The following is a 15341-nucleotide window of genomic DNA, read 5'->3' on the forward strand; positions in this document are numbered from 1 at the left end:
TTCCACCCTGATAAAGGAAGGGCTGCACTCCATCTCCTGGGGGCATTTTGGCCATCTGCACGAGTGGGTAACAGAAGTGTCCCCTCCCTGTGAGTAAACATGGTCCTGCCTAAGGTCCTACTGAGCCTCTCTTTCTGCCCACCATCTCTCTACAGCTGCCCTAAGCAATCTAACACAGCCCTTGCATTAAATCCGCTCCCAGCCTCCTCCACTGCCGTGTCAAATCTGCACATATGCATACTTGAAATAAGACACCTGCAGGGCACTCCCTGGGCCACTGTGCAGCGCAGAAAAATAAGGAAACAGCTTCAGGTTAGAGAGATGGCTCAGAAGTTAAAAGTAATTGCTGCTCTTTTAGAGGACCTGGGCTCGGTTCCTAGCACCCACATAAAGTCTAACAATTGCCCATCTCCAGTCCCAGAAGATGGAGCCCTTTTCTGGATGCTGAAACACCACACACATACACACACACACACACACACACGCATGCACACGCACACACACTTTGAACAGACATGTAGGCAAAATACTCATACTCATAAAGTACATAAATCTTAAGAAACAGCCTAATGGCTCTCCCCAGACAACAGGTTAAAGGAACTATGGCACCTCCATACAGTGAAAAACCAAGGCAATGCTTTTATGTGCTAACAGGGACACATTTAGGATAAACAGCTAAACAGGGAAAGGCAGTGGACTGTTACATTTTAGGCAGGTACCTCCTGGAGCACATGCGCAAAGTCGCCACCTCTCGCACCTCTGGTGGCCTCCAGTCAGAGACCAAGGTAGGCAGCTGGGGGCAGGAGTCCAATATGGGTTTTCCTCACGGGATTTTAGAGCTATGAGCTTATAAATCATATCCGGTAGCATATATTTAAAAATTAGCTGGGTGGTGGTGGTGTCTTTAATCCCAGCACTCAGGAGGCAGGGGCAGGCAGATCTCTGTGAGTTCAAAGCCAACATGGTCTACAGAGTGAGATAGCCAGGACTGTTTCACAGAGAAACCCTGTCTCTAAAAACAAAAATCAATTTAAGAAGGTAAAATAATTTGGCCAAGCTAGGAGGGGAAACCATCCTCAGTGCTCACAATGTGGTCACTGGGGAAATCGAGTCTGAGGCACAGGTATACCCTCCTGGACCCCCTCCAATACCGGGCCTGGGTTACTACAATATCTGAAACATTTATTAAAGTCCTCAAAATCATTCTTATTCAAAAGAAGGCATACATAGCCCCTGGCACTGGAAACTTGTCTGTGCCCAGGTCAGCCATCCACAAACACCTTGGCAGAGCCCCTCCCTCACTGTGGAGGGTACACCTGACCAAGTGGGAAGGGCACACGCAGGCCTTGGGCTTTCTGAATTGGACCAGACTCCCTTGGGTTTCCTGGTCACTGCTGTTCTCAAATGCTTTTGATTCCCACTTCCTCTGGTGGGACACCATGGCACCAGTCACACACACCCTGTGCTGAGTGGGCACTACCTGACTGAGTTTTCATCATGCAGATAGCCTTGGCCAGCTCCAGGCACACACACCCCCCGTGCTGAGTGGGCACTACCTGACTGAGTTTTCATCACGCGGATAGCCTTGGCCTTGGCCAGCTCCAGGACAGTGATCCACTGCTGCCGGTCCACCTCGGAGCCGGCCTTGAGGTGGTAGGTCCTTGCCCCGTTGCATAGCAAGATTCCACAGGAGTCCTCTGTGTCGATGTGTGCGGAGGCCAGGTTGATGGTTCCACGGCAGGTGTGGGCCATTTCACCCTGGTTTCTGTGGGATTCAAGAGAAGGTATGAGGTGAGGCTCCCGAACCCAAAACTTCCAGGCAGAAGAAACTCTTAAAGAAATCTTCATCTCCGCCCCCGGAGCTGGGACATGCCCTGGGGTCACCAGCGGAAAAGAATGCCTTATTGGGACGACCTGTTTGGGTGGGTCAAGGAGGACTCTGAGGCCTGTCTGCCTACCGTGCGGAGAGGTGGAAGGGCTGTAAGGTGGCATGCGACTGTGCTCTGAGCCCTCGAGCTGTGACACTAGGAAATGGAGATCCCCAACAGGCAGAACAGGTCTGCGGCTTCAGGCCAGGATCTTCCCACTAAGTCTTGGAAGCAAAGGAGATGTTGCCACTAGAGCAGAGACTGGAGGTTCGGAGCTCAAAGGGGAGGACCCGAGGGCACCTTCTGCTCTGAAGTAACCCTGGAATGGTGCTGATCTCCAGACTGTCTTTCTGTCCCACCAAGAAAGCCACAGAGCAAAGACGCTATCACTGTTGCTCAAGGCAATGACAGGGCTAACGGGATGCCACCTCATGTCAGTGACGAGACTGGGGAGCTCACAGCGCCAGAGGAGAAGTGCTGGGGACAAAAGACTGTATTATCTCCAGCTGGGCCTGTGTCTAAAAGCAGAGATCTAACTGTCGTGAATGAATTCACTTTAACTCACTCCCTTGGACACTTGAAGAAAATCCAGAACTCCATGGGAACCCCAGATCTCGGCTGTTACAGAGGGAAGAACAGTTGGCAAGCGTCTACTACTGCCAGGGGGATGAATTCACTTGGCAATTTACTGCTGTGCCCAGTATTCTGGTGGTCTGCCATCTTGACTACATCTGGAGCCAACTAAAACCCAAGTGGCTGGGTACACCTGTGACAGATTTTTCTTAACTAAATCATCAGAAGTAGAAAGACCCACACTTAATCCAGATATTTTGAGGTGAAAAGATCCACCTTTAATCTGGGCCAGACCTTCCAGCGGCCCAGATTCTAGTCCTATATAAAGGACATGGAAGAAGGAAGCTCTTGTTCTTTGCTTAAGGGAAAAGGTTATTTTGGCTCATAATGTAATCAACAGAGCTCCAGAAGTCTCCGAAGTGCTACCCTTCCAGCTCTGCTGCCCACGACACACATAGATTCTATCGGGGGCCATGGCGGGGTGGGGGGGTCCAGCCTATGCCAGCAGTTTTCCTTGGCAGATATCCTACGACCCTCAGGTGCTTTCTGCAAGGCACTAACCTTGCTGCAGAGTCCCTGGCCTCTGCAGCTCTCCACGATCCCCCTCAATCTTGCATCCTCCATGCCTTCATAACCAGCAACCACATGGATGCTGCCAACAAGCTCTCCCGCCAGCTCAGGATGTGGCCACCCTGAACCACAACTGTATCAAGTCTAAGTGTGTTGACGCTGGGAGACACTTTCTTAGGCAGTTGCTTCCAAGGAGCAGCTTAGGCTGTCTTGATTTAAATGACCTTAGACGCACCTGATGGAGTTTTGCCCCCAGACACCTTCCCTGTCCCCCTCTCCTTGTGCAGCCCAGGAAGGTTCTCGCAATTCAGATCTTTAACAGCAAGGATGACATCAGCTCCAGCACAAATGCTCTCCTGTCCTAAAGTTCCCTCTGAAATATACCGGCCATTGTTTGCTGGTTTACTTCACTTCAGGTTCTCACAACATGACAGAACAAAAGCAGACTCTTGGCAAGAATACGTTTATGGCCCCTAGTTAATTCTCTGAACCCTCCATCCATGTTTCTCTCAGCGCTCTTGTCTTCTAGGCTCCAACAGAATGGTCGGTCCAGCTCTGCTGACAGCATTCACGGTCTTCCACGTTCCTCCTACAAAACATTCCCAAAGGCCCAAAAGCCAGAGGTCAGGTTCACACAGAAACGGCCTTGCTTCCAGTACCAGCTTCCAGCTTAGTCTCTTCTGTGTCGCTGATGAAAACACCCTGATGAGACACTTTAAGGTTTATTTTGGCTCAGGGTTCAAGGTACCTGTCCATCATGGTGGGAAAGTTAGGGCGGCAGGGGTCTGAACCAGCTGATCACTTCACATCCACACCAGAAAGCAGAAAGCAATAGACAAACAGATGCATGCTACTGAAAGACCAGCGAACGACGCTGCCTGCTGTAACTAACATAATTATTTTCCACAGCAATTAATGCAATTAAGATGATCTTTCACCGAAATTTCCAGAGCCCTTCTCCAGGTAACCCTACATTGTGCCAAGCTGACATCAGAACAGCCATCACAACACCCAACAAATCAATCCCCTATCTGAAGACTGCTTTACCTTTCTGATTCGCTCTGCTTTGGCCACGCCCCTTAGAGAACTTGCCGGGCAGAGCTGAAGCCAGGCCCAGCTCCCATGCTGGCAAGAGAGGAAAGGTGCTCTGAGCACAGACTTGGCAGTGCTGGGGGTGTCTGTCGCAAGCCTCACATCGTGGATTTAATTTTAGGATGGAGACTGGGTGTTAAATGTTATAGTGACTAACCAACAGCACCATGCTAGGCAGACTGTTTTTGGATAAGCCAAACTTGGAAGACCAGGAAAATTCACAAGGCTTTCAGAGACCTGGAAAGGCCCCAGCATCACAATGCAAGAGAGCAGGAGAAGAGGGGAACAGGGAAGTAGGGGAACAGAGGAGTAGGGGAACAGAGGAGTAGGGGAACAGAGGAGTAGGGGAACAGAGGAGTAGGGGAACAGAGGAGTAGGGGAACAGAGGAGTAGGGGAACAGAGGAGTAGGGGAACAGAGGAGTAGGGGAACAGAGGAGTAGGGGAACAGGGGAGTAGGGGAACAGGGGAGTAGGGGAACAGAGGAGTAGGGGAACAGAGGAGTAGGGGAACAGGGGAGTAGGGGAACAGAGGAGTAGGGGAACAGGGGAGTAGGGGAACAGGGGAGTAGGGGAACAGAGGAGTAGGGGAACAGAGGAGTAGGGGAACAGAGGAGTAGGGGAACAGAGGAGTAGGGGAACAGAGGAGTAGGGGAACAGGGGAGTAGGGGAACAGGGGAGTAGGGGAACAGAGGAGTAGGGGAACAGAGGAGTAGGGGAGCAGGGGAGTAGGGGAACAGAGGAGTAGGGGAACAGAGGAGTAGGGGAACAGAGGAGTAGGGGAACAGGGGAGTAGGGGAACAGGGGAGTAGGGGAACAGGGGAGTAGGGGAACAGGGGAGTAGGGGAACAGAGGAGTAGGGGAACAGAGGAGTAGGGGAAGAGAGGAGTAGGGGAACAGAGGAGTAGGGGAACAGAGGAGTAGGGGAACAGGGGAGTAGGGGAACAGAGGAGTAGGGGAACAGGGGAGTAGGGGAACAGGGGAGTAGGGGAACAGAGGAGTAGGGGAATAGAGGAGTAGGGGAACAGAGGAGTAGGGGAACAGAGGAGTAGGGGAACAGAGGAGTAGGGGAACAGAGGAGTAGGGGAACAGAGGAGTAGGGGAACAGAGGAGTAGGGGAACAGGGGAGTAGGGGAACAGAGGAGTAGGGGAACAGGGGAGTAGGGGAACAGGGGAGTAGGGGAACAGAGGAGTAGGGGAACAGGAGAAGAGGGGAACAGGGGAGTAGGGGAGCAGGGGAACAGGGGAGTAGGGGAACAGAGGAGTAGGGGAACAGGGGAGTAGGGGAACAGGGGAGTAGGGGAACAGAGGAGCAGGGGAACAGGAGAAGAGGGGAACAGAGGAGTAGGGGAACAGGAGAAGAGGGGAACAGGGGAATAAGGGAGCAGGGGAGGAGGGGAATGGGAGCAGGGAAGCAGGAGAGCTGGGGAGCAGGGAAGGGAGAGAAACAGGCAAAGGCCTAATGTAAAACTGGCAGACACAATAAAGAGTTAGACTCCTTATACCCAAAAGTCAAAACAGTGAGTCCTGGACCCAATATCAGAAAAGAGAGAGGATCAACAGCTCCAGAGATTTCTGTGGAAACACAGCAAACAAAAGTGCCTCATGCATAGTGGAGATGGAAGAAGCCAGGCCAGTTTGTGATATCAGGGTTGCACTGTAAGTTATCCACTGGGCATAGTATAGACCACAGCCTAGTATATATATATATAATATTCATATATATAGATACTGTATATATAATAAATACCCAGCAGTGTGCAGGTTCAAGCAAAGGACTGTAGGAATAAATGGGTGAGAGGTAATATATTTATCAGAAGAAGCATAAACACAATTACAGACTGTGATTGTTAAGCTTGCCAAATAGCACACACCTCTGGGTGGGTCTGTGAAGGTATTTCCTGAAAGGATTAATAAGGGTAGGCTCCCCCAGAATGAGCAGACCCTTCCCTTGGCAGCCCAGATATAAAAATAGTTGAGGGTAAACCAGAGCTGCCTTTGCCTGCCCTCCTTTACACCCTGCTGGTGAGTGCATCTATTCTGTTGCTGCTACTGCAGCTGCCATTCTCTACTGACATCCACACCCAGCTTCTTCAGCCTTCCAACATGAACTCTCCAGGGACCCTCCAGGCCTGCAGCACCAAGTCAGGACTACTGAGACATCTCATCCTGTGGATTGAGCAGACATGGGGGCCGCAGTCTTCCTGGTGTACAGACAGACAATGTTGAACTATGCAGACCAAACTGCATATAAGCCAATCTCATAAATTCTTCCTTTGTATTACATATTCATAGGTTATCAGTCCTGTTCCTCCAGAGAACCCTGACTAATACATGGACATAGATAATCACTAATACAGTGTAGAATTCAGAATTGCATTACAAAATGGAGGAAAGTCAAGACTGGACAGACGGTTGAAGTTCAAATGAAGCCTGGCACTTGGGTGGTAACCTTGTCACAACGTTGTCATCCTGGGTTTGGTGAGTTACTGACACTCCTAAAAACAACCCCTCATCTCCCACGTGAGCAGCTCTAACAAAACTCCTGGCGCCACCAACACAAACAAAAGCAGACATGAAAGTAAAAGGGGGTTTGGGTGAGAAGAAGAGGGGCGTGGGCCAGAGGAGGGGACAGGAGGGGCAACGGAGTGACTATGATCAGATTAAATTACATACATAAAGAGAATCCACAATGAAACCTGTCATTCTGCATAAATAATTATGCTAGTATATTTTTTTTAATTTAAAATATCAAGAACATCTGAGAAAATGAAAATAGAGATTAGCTTTTCTAGTTACCGAGCATTCAAATAAACGGAGACTTTACTCTTAATAAAAAAAAAATTCAAGGTCTTCAATTTTTCAGTTTCTATTTTATTTGTACTATTTGGAAATCATGTAGTGGGCTGTATAAATCTGGGGCTCAGGGCCTCTCAGAGTCTTGCAGCCCAGGGGAATTCCTGGCCTTGGGGTCCAGCTCTATTCTTCCTCTTCCCTCCAGATGGATCCTGTTCAATCCGCTCTGTGCCAGCAGCAAGGGTTTATTTTTACTTTATTAATTACATTTGTTTTGTTTTCATTTCAGTGGCTTCTAGTGCAGTTCTGCAAGGAGCCTAGAATTCAGGAACCTATCCTCAAACTCAGATCGCTGTCTGGAGTGGCGCTCCTGCCCATGGTGTTTATAAAATGCTTTGTTTCTTCCTAAAAAGTCTGTCTCATGGATGAAGGTTCCTGCTGCTAAGCCTGAAGAGCTGAGTTCAATTTCCAAGACCTACACGATGGAAGGAGAGAACCAACTCCCGCAAACTGTTGTCTGACCTCCACAAGTTCCACAGAGGACATACACAAAGAAAGAGAAAGACAGAGACAGACAGACAGACACACACACACACACACAGAGAGAGAGAGAGAGAAAAACAGACACATTCATTCACACAGAGAGAAGCACATACAGTAAATAAATGTAACTTTTAAAAATCTAAAGGATTGTGGTTGACAACTGGGTGTGTTGACACATAGCTGTAATCCCAGCATTTGGGAGGCCTGGACAGGAGGTTTGACCATTTCAAAGCACGTCTAGGTTACCCCATGAGTTTGGGACCATCCTGAGCTACATGAGACTCTGCCTCTGACACTTAACCAACAAATACATTTTTGAAAAACCCTGGTTGACAGTAGCATAGACACTGAGAGCAGCAATAAATAAATGGGACCGCTTGAAACTGAGAAGCTTCTATAACGCAAAGGACACAGTCAATAAGACAAAAAAGCAGCCTACTGAACCACCAATGTGGCCAACTAAATCCACATTAAACCCGAGAAAGCTTGGAAAGGAATTCTAGACACTAAAAAACAAAGTTTAGTCACATTTTTTTGCTAGGTGGAATTTGCTTGCTAGTGGCATGCTACAGCTCCTTTAAGAGAGGTTTTCCTGACTCAGCAGTAGCAGAAAAAAAGCCACGCAGTTTTGAAATGGCAGCTTCCTGGGCCATGCTGCCAGCACGAACTCTGGCTCTTTCAGGAGACCAAGCATTTAAATGGGGTTTGTGAGCAGACTGCTACAACTTGCTTAATGGCAACATAGACATGCTGTGTGCCTGAAAATGGGGCTGTGAGCATGGCTCATGCTAAACAGATCTCCAACCTGCTATGCTGGACTGGGCGGAGCCAAAAGGCAAAGCAGCCTTAGAAGCACTTAGTATTTTAAGAAGGCTCCTGGACAGAAAAGAATTACAGACACACAAATAGGACAGATTCAGACATAAAAGACCTCTAAATGAGTCACAGTGTTGGATAAATGTATGTAAGCTTGGGAGAGAGAAGGAAAAGAGTACAGAGAGTTATAAAAAGAAATAAATGTTTTTTTTTTAAGTCTTTAAAAGAGAAAAGATAGAACAGGGAAATGGTGTGGAAGGTCCTTCTGTCTATCTGTTGCTTTTATTGGTTAATGAATAAAGAAAACTGCCTTGGTCGATAGCAAGGCAGAACTTAGTGGGGAAAACTAAACAATCCTGGGAGAAGAAGGCAGAGTGAGGGAGAAGCCATGGAGCCTCCACCAGAAACAGACATGTTGGAACCTTGCTGGTAGGCCACGAGCCTCGTGGTAAAATATAAAAGAATGGAAATGGGTTAACTCTAGATGTAAGAGCTAGCTAGCAATATGATTAAGTGACTGGCCAAGCAATGATTTAAATTCTGTGTGATTATTTCAGGTCTGAGCAGTCAGGAACAAACAAGGGGCCTTTTACTACAATAGCTTATGCTGGAGAGGATGTGGAGTATGTGGGAATGCAAACTTGTACAAGCACTTTGGAAATCAGTATGGTAGTTTCTCAGAAAACTGGGAATCAACCTACCTCAGGACCCAGCAATACCACTCTTGGGTATACACCCAAAAGATGCCCAATCATACTACAAAGACATTTGCTCAACTATGTTCATATCAGCATTATTTATAATAGTCAGAACCTGGAAACAACCTACATGCCCTTCAATGGAAGAATGGATGAAGAAAGTGTGGAATATATACACATTAGAGTACTACTCAGCGGTAAAAAAAAAAAAAAAAAACAAATGACATCTTGAATTGTGCATGCAAATGGATGGAACTAGAAAACACCATCCTGAGTGAGGTAACCCAGACCCAAAAAGATGAATATAGTATGTACTCACTCATAAGTGGATACCAGCTATAAACAACAGATACTGAGCCTATAGTTCATGATCCTAGAGAAGCTAAGTAACACAGTGAACCCTAAGAAAAACATACATAGATCCACCTGGAAAGTCGGAATAGACAAGATCACCTGACAAAATTGGGAACATGGAGGTTGGGGGAGAAGGGAGGGTAAAAAAGGAAGAGGAGGGGAGAGGAAGAGGGGAGAGGAGAATATGAGGGAATGGCCAATCACTTAATCATATTGCTAGCTAGCTCTTACATCTAGAGTTAACCCATTTCCATTCTTTTATATTTTACCACGAGGCTCGTGACCTACCAGCAAGGTTCAACATGTCTGTTTCTGGTGGAGGCTCCATGGCTTCTCCCTCACTCTGCCTTCTTCTCCCAGGATTCTGTTTAGTTTTCCCCAGTTGAGATGGAGGAAGGACAGAGATGAGAGCAAGGAAAGAGATATCTTGATTGAGGGAGCCATTATGGGGTTAGCAAGAAACCTGGCTCTAGAGATATTCCTAGAAACCCACAAATATGACCCCAGCTAAGACCCTAAACAATAGAAGAGAGGGTGCCCAAACTGGCCTTGCCCTGTAGTCAGACGGATGGATATCTTAAATATCACCACAGAACCTTCATCCAGCAACTGATGGAAGCAGAGGCAGAGACTGGCATCGGAGCACTGAACTGAGCTCCCAAAGTCCAGTCGAAGAGAGGAGTGAGAATATAAGCAAAGAGTTCAAGACCCTGATGGGGACACCCACTAAAATAGCTTACCTGAGCTAATGGGAGCTCACCAACTCTAGCCGAACAGGTGAGGAACAAGCATAGGACCAAACTAGCCCCTCTGAATGTGGTTGACAGTTGTATGGCTAGGGCAGACTGAGGGGCCACTGGCAGTGGCACCAGGATTTATCCCTACTGCTTGTACTGGCTTTTTGGGAACCTATTCTCTTTGGATGGATAGCTTGCTCAGTCTAGATATAGTAGGGAGGGCCTTGGACCTTCACCAAAGCAATGTGCCTTACCCTCTCTGAGGAGTGGATAGGGGTGAGCTGGGGGAGGGGGTGGGGAGGGAGTGGGAACTTGGATTAGTATGTATAATGAAAAAAGATAGTTTTCTTTTTTGTTAAAAAAAATAAAGATAATTTCAATCAAGCAGCCAAAAAAAAAAAAAAAAGCCTGGTTGAGATAACGCTAAGAGGATGAAGAAGATTTCAGAGTCTCTCAAAAGTCTGGACAGTGAAATGATGCTCCGCAGCCTGCTGGGACCTGCCAGCCGTTTAGCAATTCCCTTCCTTTGGCTGAGGGTTCATGGAGGTGTGAAACAGCCCAGAGCCATCACTCTTATGGGCAGCTGCCATGGCCTCGCTCCCACTGGCCATGGCATGGCCACCCAGTCACGTCAGAACATTCAGGGACACTCACGATGAGGGGACTGTGTACCTTTAATGGGGAGCTCGTGTCGAGGCTTCAGTTTGCCATCTAATAAATTCAGAGCAAACAGAGGCAAAGTATCAGCAGGTGACATAACTGTAAGACAACCTACTGTGGCCATCACCTACTATGTGCCCTTTGGTGACTCAAAGCCGAACAACCATCAGCAGTGACCCCGTGAGGACAGCAGCTGTCGGAACTCCGAAGCCTGTAACAGCCAATGCGGCATGGCGACCACCTGAGGTTAGTGTATTAGTGACTTCTCCTGGCCTTATCAGAGCAGCCAAGATAAACTTGATGGAAGAAAACTGCGTCCCATTCATGTCGAACCGTCAGTCCATCATGGAAGACGGCATCAGAGAGGAGGACACACACACACACCAAGCAAGTATATTCGTCCCTGTTCCTCACACAGAGGCTGGACAGCTCCATGGAGGACCAACAGGACAGAACCACTAGTTTATTAGTTTGGCCCATGGGGAATTCACAGAGATTCACAGATTTGCCTCCCCCCAGTCTGCAGGTCTATTCCCCAAAGCCGTCAGAGCTGTGTGGTCAGCAACTCTAACTGCCACATGGTGCCAGCAAAGAGAAGCCTCCACATATGTTCGCTCCAGAAAGGGGAGTGTCACTGTGAGGCCTGACCCAGTTCATTTTGCCTGGCCTCATTTTTGTCACTTAAAGTTTCCCTCAGGAGATGCTAAAAAAAGGCCCCACTACAAGGACACTCTTTCTCTCTCTCTCTCTCTCTCTCTCTCTCTCTCTCTCTATATATATATATATATATATATATATATATATATATATATATATTAATGAAAGTGCAAAAGGAGGCTTGCAAGGCAGTCTCCTCCTCCTGAAGCTCACCAACTGAAATTAGCACCCTTGAAGTGGGCAATGCAGACATTGTTAGCATGTATTTGTCATATCCCTCATGACCTGTTAGAATCAGCCCCACTGTACAGAAAGGGAAGAGCTCAGGGAAAGATAAGTCTACTTCTGGCCTGTAGAACTGGTCGACCACAGAGCCAGAGCAAGCATCAGGGAACATGATAACTCATCTTTGCTATCAACGAGCTCAATTTAGAATCACCTGGGAGGCTGGTGAGACACACCTCTGGGTGTGGCCCTGAGGGACGCCCACCCTGAAGGTGCATAGGCTAGGGGCCAAGATGGATTAAAAGGGGGGAAACAGAGAAGACTAGCCAAGTGTTGGCATTCCCCTTTCTCCCCTTCCTGGTGAACTTCTCTCCTCTACCACATCCTCACCACTGTGATGCTCTGCCCAAGCAGACGGGACCAAATGACCAAGGGCTAAACCCTCCAAGATAAAGCGCGTTTGTCACAGAGATAAGAAAGCTGAAGAATACACACTTTTTGGTCACTGGGACATGCCTCTTTTGATGGAGAATACTAGAGTAGGTACTCAGAATAATGTGTTGTTTTATCTGGTGATAATCTGTATCTACTACCTGCAAGCTAATCCCAAGCCCCGTAAGACACAGCCTGTCTGGTCCCCACCTGGCTCTGGGAGAGCTTCAGACAGTACGAGGAGGGCTGAGTGAATCCATGATGGAGCATATACAATCGGTGGACTGGATTGAGGACACCTCACTCCACAGCATCAGCACCAATCACTGAACAATCATCAGACCCACCGTCGTGGTTCCACCAACATGGTGGAGCACCACTATGGCCTGGCCACGGCTCAGCACTTCCTGGGTTCAGGTTGAAAGCCTGCTACAGACCGTCAGGCAAATGTTTCAGCTGCCCAGTTTTCACCGGGATGTCTTGCCAAGTAGAAAGTTAGCGAGCAGCATGTTGTTGTTTGTTTGCTTGCTTCCCAACGCAAAAAGATGAGCCCGCAATGCCTTTCCACAGTACTATACTCTGGGTTGAGCCTCCGCCCTGGGCTTCAACAGGCAGAACCCGCATGCTGTCTCTCAGATCCATTCTCACTGCCCGCGCAGGCCATGGCAACCTCCCCTAGAAGCAGCCACAGCTTCTCCATCTATCTGTGTACCAACCCAGTGCCTGTCCCAGACAATTCCTGTCTGAACCCCATTCTCTAAACGTTCTAAGCCTAGTGGGCATTCTGTCACTGAGCTACACCCGCAGCCCCGCCCTACACTACTTCCTGTCTTTCATTAGACCCCGCTCCCTGACATCTTGAGTTCTTCTTGAGCTTGCTCTTCCTCCCTGATTGCTGCTCCTGCACTCACACAGCCTCCCAGTTTCCTGGCTGTGCCTGCCCTGTGTACATGCTGTTCCTTCTACCTGCATGCTGTTCCTTCTACCTGCATGCTATTCCCTCTACCTGCATGCTGTTCCCTTTACCTGAATGCTGTTCCCTTTACCTGAATGCTGTTCCCTTTACCTGAATGCTGTTCCCTATACTTGCATGCTGTTCCCTCTACCTGAATGCTGTTCCCTTTACCTGAATGCTGTTCCCTTTACCTGAATGCTGTTCCCTATACTTGCATGCTGTTCCCCCTACTTGCATGCTGTTCCCTTTACCTGCATGCTCTTCTCCCACCCTGTATGTTGGCCCTCTGCCTGTGTATAGTCCTCTACCTAGATGCTTCCCTCCCATAGCGCAGGCCCCTTTCAGCAGCCCCTGGAACTGTCACTTCGCCAAAGCAACTCCCATCACAGCTAAACCTGGATCACATTCTAATTCTATGAAGTTCTGTGGGAGAGTCAACCCATTTGTTTAATTAATGGTGAATAAAGGATCATGTAGGGTCTTTTTTTTTTTTGACGCATTAGCTATATCATTAGGTAATCAAACGGCCGATAAGCGGAAGACAAGTTTACACATTTATCCTGCTAAGCACTGTGGATCTGAGAAATGGCTCAGCAGTGGAGAGGCTGCTCTTCCAGAGCACCTGGGCTCCATTCCCAGCACTCACAACCACCTGTAACTCCAGCTCCAAGGACTCCGATGCCCTCTCTGGCTTCCAGAGGCACCAGGCACACATGCAGTGCACAGACACACATGCAGGCAAAACATCCATACACATAAAACAGTAATAATAATAACATAAAGATTTAAAGATTCCCTCAAGCAATGCTGGGCATTTGAAGATCAAAATACATTAAAAAAAAACTTGAACTCTACGGGCTCATACTGATACATATAAATAAATTAACAGATGAATAAATACATAACGAAGGATATAGGACAATGCCTACTAAGAAATGTGGAGATGGTAGTGTTAACTGAAAAATCACATATTGGCAGTCATCAAAGCAACAGCTGATGGGGCATAAATCATCAAAGGATCCTAATACCAGTGGATGAAAGTTTGTCAAGGAACAGGAGTTAATGTTCTCCATTAACTCCAGTTAATGTCCAGCACTGGTGTGAATGGTCTCCTGTTAATTCTCCAGTTAAAGTCCAGCATCGGTGTGAACTGACTCCTGTTAATCCTCCAGTTAATGTCCAGCACCAGTGTGAATTGACTCCTGTTAATTCTCCAGGTAATGTCCAGCATTAGTGTGAACTGACTCCTATTAATTCTCCAGTTAATGTCAAGCATCAGTGTGAACTGAGTCCTGTTAATTCTCCAGTTAAAGTTCAGCATTGGTGTGAACTGACTCCTATTAATTCTCCAGTTAATGTCCAGCATTGGTGTGAATTGACTCCTGTTAATCCTCCAGTTAATGTCCAGCATCGGTGTGAACTGACTCCTGTTAATTCTCCAGTTAAAGTTCAGCATTGATGTGAACTGACTCCTACTAATTCTCCAGTTAATGTCCAGCATCGGTGTGAGCTGACTCCTGTTAATCCTCCTCCAGATAATGTCCAGCATTGGTGTGAACTGACTCCTGTTAATCCTCCAGGAAATGCCCAGCATCAATGTGTCTTCCTATAAAAACACCTACTAGCTGGAGCAATGGCTCAGCAGTTAAGAACACATAATGCTCTTTCAGAGGGCCCAAGTTTGACTCCCAGCACCCACAGGGCACACAGCTGCCTATAACTCCAGCTGCACTGCATCTAACACCTCTGGCCTCAGTGGGCACTCATACACATCTGGTGCACACACAGACATATCACATAATTGGTTTAAAAAAATCTTTTAAAAAACACTAATTACTTAGCAATTAAAAAAATCACAAAATTCATTAAGTCTGCAGTGGAGAAATCTGGCAAGCACCACCCTGGCCAAATAATAAAAGCTAATAATAGAACGAGAAACCAGCGTCACATGCTTCCTGACAGGGTGTACTGAGGAGGACCCAGCACTGTGTTCTGCAGTGTCTGCCAAAAACACAGGACCTAAATCTAAATACACAGAAATGGCAAGAGACCCCACAGTCAAGCATTCTGCAGCTACTGCCGTGTATTTACCACAGATGTCAAAATCATGAATAATGAGGAAACAGAAAAAATGAATCTGTTTGAAATTAACGTGCATGGTACAGCCCTGCACTGGATTCTGTGCCCACAGGACCCTGGGGCAGATGGCACATGAAGTCAGCCTGTGAGTTCCTGGCAGCATTGTGTCATGGCTTGTGCTGAGGAGCGGGGAGAGTGTCCCTGCTTTAAGAAATATTCACGGAAGAAGTTAATGATAAGATATGGCCGCACGGGCCAGAATCCCAGCCCTCAGGAGGCTGAGGTAGGA

The 15341-nt window shown here is 47.7% G+C and overlaps 1 protein-coding gene across 4 annotated transcripts in view; it reads right to left on the reverse strand.

Moving 5' to 3' along the window:
• The window catches only part of Osbp2 (oxysterol binding protein 2), a 160812-nt gene that overhangs the window by 116792 nt on the left and 28679 nt on the right, over positions 1-15341 (reverse strand). For 3 of the 4 annotated variants that reach the window (XM_075944080.1, XM_075944081.1, XM_075944079.1), the window contains exon 2: positions 1557-1765. In XM_075944080.1, coding sequence (XP_075800195.1) covers positions 1557-1765 — 209 coding nt within the window. Of the gene's footprint in view, positions 1-1480; positions 1492-1556; positions 1766-15341 lie in introns of those variants that run through there. The other variant, XM_075944087.1, reaches the window with a different exon arrangement.

The sequence above is a fragment of the Microtus pennsylvanicus genome, chromosome 12, assembly GCF_037038515.1.
Source record: "Microtus pennsylvanicus isolate mMicPen1 chromosome 12, mMicPen1.hap1, whole genome shotgun sequence".
Classification (NCBI taxonomy): domain Eukaryota; kingdom Metazoa; phylum Chordata; class Mammalia; order Rodentia; family Cricetidae; genus Microtus; species Microtus pennsylvanicus.